Source organism: Plectropomus leopardus, chromosome 4, assembly GCF_008729295.1.
Source record: "Plectropomus leopardus isolate mb chromosome 4, YSFRI_Pleo_2.0, whole genome shotgun sequence".
In the NCBI taxonomy this organism is placed as follows: domain Eukaryota; kingdom Metazoa; phylum Chordata; class Actinopteri; order Perciformes; family Serranidae; genus Plectropomus; species Plectropomus leopardus.
The window spans coordinates 6,370,678-6,379,382 of record NC_056466.1 but is presented as its reverse complement, the minus strand read 5'-3'; the positions used below and the strand labels follow the sequence as shown (position 1 = coordinate 6,379,382).

The 8,705-nt window shown below is 41.2% G+C and overlaps 1 protein-coding gene across 1 annotated transcript; it reads right to left on the bottom strand.

Annotated features, from left to right (window-relative positions):
- Positions 1-2,804, bottom strand: hmx1 (H6 family homeobox 1). The gene is given in 3 exon segments (XM_042484306.1): positions 1-546; positions 548-897; positions 2,504-2,804. Coding segments are annotated over 3 exon segments (924 nt in total). The 3' UTR covers positions 1-273.
- Between the last annotated feature and the right edge of the window lie 5,901 nt (positions 2,805-8,705).

Here is an 8,705-nt window from a genome sequence, read left to right as displayed (position 1 = left end):
TTAAATATAAAAGTTTGTAAAAATATGTGTGTATTCAAACATACAGTACGGGAACAGCTGCGGCCTCCAGTGGTCTCGGCCTTGTTATTCTGCGTCAGGAGCACAGACTCTTGAACAGATTTATAAAGATGATTCATATATTTAACGTCTCTGCGGCTCTTTGGATGAAGTCAACAGTTTAATGCGGCTTTGTGGTTTATTGCACGATTCAGTATCAACAGGGTGAATTTATGTTACCAACAAACAGTTTGATGTCTCAGTCTGTAAAAGTTTTTACACCAAACCGGTCATCTGCGATCTTAACATGCTCATGGAGTGAGCAAACGAGGACAGAGGGTAGTTGATGGAGCTCGAAAAGCCTGCCACGGGTGGAGAGAGTGGATGTCCGTTCAGGCTGAAACCCACAGCTGCAGTGGGTGTGGGTCCCTCGTGATACAGAATGGGCACCCTGACAATCCGCTTGGAGGAGTGTGGGATATGTGCAGCCTCGAGGTCCGCCGCCAGCTGTCTCTTCCATTTATTCCTCCGGTTCTGGAACCAGATTTTTGACCTGCGTCTCAGTCAGGTGGAGGGACGCTGCGAGCCCCGCTCTCTCCGAGCTGCTCAGGTACCGTTTCACGTCGAAGGTGGACTCCAGCTGAAACACCTGACTGCGGCTGAACACGGTCCGGGTCTTCTTCTTCCGGGTGGAGCTCGGGTCCGAGGACGCGTCTTGCTCCGACCGCGCGTCAAAGCCGTTGTGCGCGTCCTCGTTGTCGTCTGTCAGGTTGCTGTCGCCTGTTTTCCTGTCGGTTTCGTCGCTGTCCTCCGTTATCGGCTCAGATACCGCGGGGGAGCACCTGTCACTGGTCGATATGGAGCAGCAGTGGTCGTCTGAACTTGTGTTATCTCTTGGACCTGAAAGGAGAAAAACAAGAACAGTACTGACTTTAAAAGACTTCAGTGCAGCCCAGCTTTTTGATATGTTGTACCTTAAAATAAATAATTATACATGTTTTCTCTGTGTATTTAAGCAAAGCGGAACATGAGTCCACTGGAATAAAGAAATTAAAAAATGTGTATCCGAAGGAAGTGAACACGTTAAGAGGAGATAAAACGTTGGCATCTGATATTTTCACTTAAATAAATCACAGTTTAAAATTAACGTTTAATGTTTGTTTGTTGTATATATTGTTTTGTACATAGTCCGTTGACTGTTTTTATGTACTACTACGCTATGGACCTTTTCTGTGTCCTTAATAAAGCCATTATTAATATTAATAGTAGTAGTAGTAGTAGTAGTAGTAGTAGTAGTAGTAGTAGTAGTAGTAGTAGTAGTGGTAGTAGTTTTTTGCAGTCCATCCGTTACAAAAAAGTTGGGGTGCGCATGGGCAAAGCTAAGCCGTTTTGATTGGATTGCACGACACATGACCCATGTGAGGAAGTTGTGTCTGGTCTGACTGTGATGCAGAAAAGAGTATAATAAATAGATAACTCTAAAAAAAGAAAACCCAAGATCTTTACAGTTAATAATAATTATTATTATTTATTTATTTATTTTATGGACATTGCTGTTGACCGGGGGCTTCTATCTCTTGTAAGGGCCCGTGGAGTTGGGATTTTAAAAATCAAAATACTGTATACCAAAGGGAGGGGCACTTTGTTTTGATATGAGGGCGCGTTTGAGTGGCACAAACGACACTGAATGTGCGTAAAGGCGTCATATTGACGTGCAATTCTGTTTTGGTTTGTATTGTGGGCATTTGTGCGTAATCCACGTGCGTAATCTTCAAACCGAGACGCGAATTTCTTGATGACAAACAACCATAATGCTGTATATCCTTCTGTTTTTTTAAGTAGAGGACTAATTGTGCCTGTGGCGATCTGACAGGAAAAAAGAGTGTATTTTATAGATCGAATATTTTATGATTTATAGATCGTGTATTTGCTAAATTTGACACGCATTTAAGTGCACGGGTGAGCTCAAAGTGAGTGAACGGAGAGAGGAGCCGCGGCTGCAACAGTCTGCTCCAGACTCTAATCGCTCTGACTTTGTTGGTTTTATTTAATGAAGCGAGTCGCTTCATGCATCGTTCTAGGCAGACTTTCTATATTAAATACATATGGTTCCAATAAAACCCGGTAACACATTTACACCAATAAAAAAACGACCTGACGTAAATAACAGCTGCATAAATGTGACCAAGAACCGCACCCCGTAAACTATAAGAACTTACGGCTGTTCTTTTAAAAATATAAACTGCTGTCATGAGAGAATTCTTGCACTCCATGAATTTCACTTCATTTTTAGTCATGCGATAATCCAATAAGGTCCGTTAATAAAGAAATATGGCAATCTGAATGCACCAATTACCCACCCCCCCTACAGTGCCAGTAATTCATGCAACAAACTGTCTATGTACACATATAGTCTAAAATGCACACAGCTTATTTTTTTGGCGTTATTTTATGCCTCAGAAAAATTATCGTCTATTTTCAGGACGCATAAAGTGACTGTACTCACTCTGTGGCGTTTCCAAAGCTCTGAAGTTTAAGGCAGACTCCCCGCGATACCACTGCAACGGCGAGTCTCTGTACGGGGATCGAGCTGCGGAACTCGAGCCATCGGGCGCTGGAGCGCTCGCATCGGCGTGTTGTGCGTTCAGGACTCGGCTTGTGGACACCGTCTCCACACTCGCTTCCCCACGGCTCCTGTCCGACGTCGACTGCTGCCCACTCCGTCCCTTTCCCAGTAGGTTCTCGATAAAAAACGACGACGCCCGCGATGAAGTGGGAGCCTGGCTGTCTGTTAGCTTATCCTGCATGTTGTCCCGATTTGCCGGTGGTTTTACGCAAAACCGAGCGGATCCTGCGTTTGTGCGTTAAGGCAACCGAAAGTCCAAGCGGTCATTTCGAGCGTCGCTGCTTTTGCGCTGTGATCGGATGAGGAGTCATGGCAGAGACGGGACGGGGATCTCCTCGGTGCCAGCGGGAAGAGAGAGAGACGGGGAGACGGAAGCAGTAGTACAGTGAAACGTCAAGTCAAACGCTTAACGAACCGAGGGCATCCAGCGATTGGACGAGCACAATAGCAAATGGGGTTTTCCAAGGAAAGGAGAATTGCTGTCTCTCCGCGTCAGCCGCTGCTGCTGCTGCTGTGTGTGTGTGTGTGTGTGTCTGTGTGTGTGTGTGTTCACGTTCACGTGCAGGCCCGTCCCCTCGAGGCCATGTAGCCAGGAGAAAACCTCTGTTCGTGGTACAGTACTCTTTATATGGGTCAATTAGAGTGCAAATCAAAATAAAGATCCGCCAGGGCAGCAACCATCCCCGAGGTCGCCCCCCCCACCCCCACCCCCACCCTGGTCCACTCTGACATATAAGCCTCACAGTCAGCTATTAACTGACAGTGTGGAGCCTGTCAATTTTCAATGTTGTGTGTGTGTGTGTGTGTGTGTGAGAGAGAGAGAGAGAGAGAGAGAGAGAGAAGAATATAGCCTATTTTCTCCTTTATACTTTATATAAAGTCTGTCTGACCTTTGACAGCATCTCAAAACCCTCAGTTTCAGTTTTCACATATGTGCAATAAGCCAATATAAACAGTAGACCATATTCAGAGGCATGATGTTGTCGACCTCAGGGTTATCATTTCTAAACGCACGTGCGTATTGAACCATGCATGGCTCTGTAATGGCACGTGAAATGCTGCGTCTCGGAGATGCGGCTACTGTCAAAGGTTATCCAAACTTTGCATAATGGCTCTGATATTCTTGATAATAGGCCTGTTTGTCTGCAGCAGAGCGCTGCATGGTTTAATCAGGTCTAACTGCACATTTCCTCCTCAATCTCAAGATTTAGAGTCTATATACAGAATTAGTGTTGTATCGACGGAGCTGTTTCAGCACATGATGGCCTCAGTCTAATTAGATAATTTTCCGCAGTTTCATGGTGGAGGAGGACTGTACAGAGAAAAAAAGCAAGCAATTATACACATATGAGAGTAAAAACAGTAGAACAGACGTTTCTGTTGTGTATATATCTTCGTTTTATTCTTTTTTATAATAATATTTGACATTTCCATTTGACTTTGGGCAATGGGCCTTTGGTTTCTTTGAAAATTCACCACAAAGCAGCAAATAACCTTTAAAAAGTAGTCATGATAAAGCTAACCATCCCAAGTAAAGTCACTTAATTTCCAAGCTCTTGTTCTGCTGCTACATCAGCGTCATTGCAGGAGCAAGAAGTTACTTTGCACACACAAACCAGTTATTTGATTAATAGTAATATGTTTGAAGTGACTGCAGCCCTCATCGGACAGAATAAGATAAGTTTATCACTATTAGATCACCAGAAACATCTAAACGAGTGCTGACGGGCGTCTTTACCCTTTTCGCTAAAATGGCAAGACATTTGAGCTTTTATTTCCCTCAATGAAGTCAGCTGCACTGACCTTTAACTCAGCCTCTCTCTCTCCTCTCTCTCTCTCTCTCTCTCTCTCTCTCTCTCTCTCTCTCTCTCTCTCTCTCTCTCTCTCTCTCTCTCTCTCTCTCCCCCTCTCTCCCTGAGGCCAGACTTACCCTTTGACTGAGGATCAGCGATAATGTTGCTCTTTCAACCCAACACTCAGTGAAAGACAAGAGTAACATGAGCCGTGGGGTGAAGAGCTGAGTTTTGCACCTGTCTTGTAATTTGCCTCTCAATAAAGGGACTTAATCTCGTGTTGGCTGATGCGCCGCATTGTCTTCCTCACGAGGTCAACAAACCCTCGTATTACAATGCGGGACCCAGCCCCTGTGCCCAAACCATGACCACTCAACTACGCACAGAGCTCCACCATTTTTTTAAAGGGAGTCTGGTACTGGTTCACAGAAGCAGACAAGGCCACATGTTTCGCCGTTAGACCCGTGAGCAAAACAGTCAGCTGCAATTATTTCATAACTGGACATTTGAGCAATTAGCCTCGGCTCTGTCTACTGTGAGAACAATTTTTTCTCAATTGTCATTTTTTAATATTGAACTTTAATGAGTGGATGAGAAGCTTGCTCTGTAATACACTCTATAGACATAGAAAAATACCTTAAATTATTTTAGTTGGCTACTTTTTATCAAATATCCCAAATACCAAACTCAACAAATATGAAAAAACAGAATGGGAGTATAAGTGTATGGAGATGTTTAATGCAATATAGCCCAAAGCCTCTATCCCTGTTAATAATAGTAAAAAATAATAAAGTAATAATATAATAATACAAAATTATATTTTAGCCTACCAGAATTAAAACGATCTATGAAAGTATCACAATATGAGTTAATTTTCTGCAAAACTGTTACAATTACGATTTATTGCTCTCTGTTTGAGGTTTGGTAAAATTCATAAAAATCCACCAGCTTGTACGCTTGGGATATTCTTTTTGCTACAGCAGATATTGGTTTTCAGATTCATTTAAATTTCTACAATTTATGTTCAGACTCATGTTTTTTTTTTGTAAGTGAACAGCATTCTGCTGGTTCTGCTGGCACGCAGAACATTTACTTGACTCTAAATACCAATACCAAAATGTAAAAACACTCTGTTACAGAGGAGGTGGAGCTAGTTTCGTTTCACTTCAGTAGTTTAGTCCAGTGGTTCCAAACCTCGGGGTTGGACCGCCTGTAAAGGGTTGTTAGTTAGTGGTTAATGGGAGAGGAACAAATTATGCTGCACAACTCTGTTAACCTTTTTTGCACTTTTTTTCTAATCTTTGCTTTTTTGTGAAATAGTGGACCGTTTTCCCTTGTGGGGCCCCAGACTGCCATTTAAATGCAGTCATCTGAGAGGTTTAAAAGATTTGTATTTATTTATGTATTTTAATTTTTATTTTATTATTTTTTACAAGTTAGAGGACTTGACCAACTTTCATGTCTTATAATATGGTGTCTTCTATCATCTTTTGGAAGTTTATGCGTGTTACTTAAAATCTTAGTTTTTGAAGTATCTAGCCGTCACATGAATGCAGTGGAGTAAAATATGAAGTGTGAATGAAGCATAACAGAAATAATCAAGTAAAGTCCAAGTACGTCAAAATTAAGTACAGCAGTTAAATAAATGTAAATTATTGAATTATTTGACGGTGTATCTTCAGAAGAAGATATTATGTTTGTGTCTCAAAAGTCCACATTAGATCAGGTTTCTCTGTGTACACCACGCCGTCTGAACGATGTGGCACCCCGGCCAGCGCCCCCTGCTCTGGGGGCCGACAGCCCAGACCCAGAGGCCCCTCTCTCACTTCCCTCTCTCACTCTTCTCTCTCCTCTCTCTCATCCTCCTCTGATCCTTATCCAGCCTGGCGTGCCCTTTGCTTTATATGGCCTGCTCCACAGCCTCGGCCCCCTCCGTGCCACCACAGCTCTGAAGTACAGTTTCACCGCACAACATCACATCTCCAGCATGTGCTCCGGGAGACAGCTGCGTCAAATTGAGCATGTTTCTCCAGTTGGCGGCGGTGAGTGTTTTCCAGCCTTTGGTGCAGCCAGGCCTGTAAGCAGCAAAACACAGTCACAGTTTGTGTTATTATCTTCCAAGAGAAAATAGAAGTCCTCTGTGAGGTGGCAGTGAGGCCAACTTGTTTGGTTTTTGAGAAGCAAATTGACTGTACACAACACACATTATGTGCTTTGAAAGTCTTGGGCAAAAACAACATAAAACATTTTTCAGTACACTATAAAAATGTAACAATGTAAGTAAATATAACTATTAGTCTTAATTTTTGTTAACATTAGATATAATTTTTATTTTTACTCAAAATCTAGTTATATTTACTTCATTTTGTGAAGTTGCAGCTTAAATATGACAAGTTTCATTAAATCAATCTTTCCAAGTTTAGAAAACTTCACTAAACCAAGTTTCGTGTGCTATATTTCTGTATTCCACTGCTCGTAAACCGGACAATCGTATTTATATTTTCGTAAATGTGTTAACAAACAGAACTTGCTGATCTCTTAACTTCATCATTGGCAAAGTTCTCTTCGTCATGATCAAGTTAAGTCAGACTAACTTGGGTTACTGAAGTTGCGAACACTTGGAAAGAACAAGGAAATTTCAATTCTCATTTTCAAGTTTTAACAACTTCACAAAATTAAGAAAATATGGCAAAATTTTAGGTAAACTTAAACAGTAGATGTAAAGTTAACATAAATTAAATATTAATTATGTTTCCTTTTTCAAGGCAATCAGTTTCTAAAATGATTTTGAGTAAGATCAACATGTCAGATTTTAAAGTGTACTCGTGTTGGCAGCCGTGGTCACCTCCACTGTGTCTTGTTCAGATGATATTTTGTTTAAAAAGTAACTAGAATAAGACTTAAAGAAAAAAAGATGCACAACACTGATCTCTAATTTCCGTCCTGATTTCTGTTGACAGTATGTCATTTGAAATACAGTACATTCTTCATGACGTGACACAGGAGTTCATTATCGTTAACCAGTCATATTTCCTCCGCAGTCCCCTGTTTTTAATTTTGAAATAACCCCGGTCTAATCACCATTTTATAACAGCCATTACTTCCTCAAGTGTGATTTTAATGGCTCTGGAGTCTACCGCTCTCAGTAGGGGTTTTGCAGTCAATGAAAGTGGAGACAGTTTGACCTAGTTCATTACACTGGAGGCAGTGAGACAGGCAGGCAGAGACAGGAAGGCATGCATCTCCTCTGGGGCATTTCACAGCTCGCTTTACATTAAGAGGTCTTCATAGCGACTCAGTGAAGTATAGTGACCTCAGCTGACTTGTATTTGAAGTGATGCATGCACTCATATGAATATAAACTTACAGTAAACACAGACATTTATATTTATCTTATTTATTCATTTATGAAATAAGAAATTGTGACACAATCAAATGAAATGCACCTTAATGAAGCTGGCAAAATGTACCACTGAGACTTGTAACAGTCACACAGATCTGAGAGCGATCAGGTTCTTGTCTCTGGTTTGTCAGAGGGCCCTCTAATGGTCAACAGTGCACAGTACACCATAGATCTTAAATGTAGTAGTTATTATTATAATAACCTTTATTTATATAGCACTTTCCATACAAGGAATGCAGCACAAAGTGCTTCACAATAAGGGCATTATAAGCAGTTTTCTTCACATGAAAACAGACAGAATGAACATTAAACAGGCCTGCAAGGCAATTCAGCATAAAAGGACTTTGTTTTGGTTTTAGGGCCCAAAACTTTGGTTTTAGCTGCAGCAGGTTTTATTTATTCATTTATTTATTTGTGTGTGTGTGTGTGTGTGTTTATTTACTTACTTAGTTACAGCAAAAACACCAAAACAGAGCTGAAAGAAGAGCATTACAATTACATTAGAGTTCATAAACACGTGTTGCTCCCTATCTCGTGCATGTAAATAATGATTAAAATAATAAAGTCATTATATAAAACCATCAATCATGAAATCAGTTAAGATACAAAATAGTTAATCCTAACAAAATAACAATGTAATGTATCATCAGAACAGTGTGTGAATAAACCACCTTGCACCATGCAGCTTAGCAAGCGGTTGAAACAGCCGTCTCGCAATTTCATAAGCTGTCATTACCCTCAGATCATATTCTGCTGGCAGCATAACTGCGTGCTGGAAGTTGAGCAAACATGAAGGTGCAAAGCAGATTGGGCCACTAATTCAGCATGTTCTGTATCCTTGTGGAAATCCACAAAAAATGTGATTTGTCCGCTTTAAGAGTGTTTT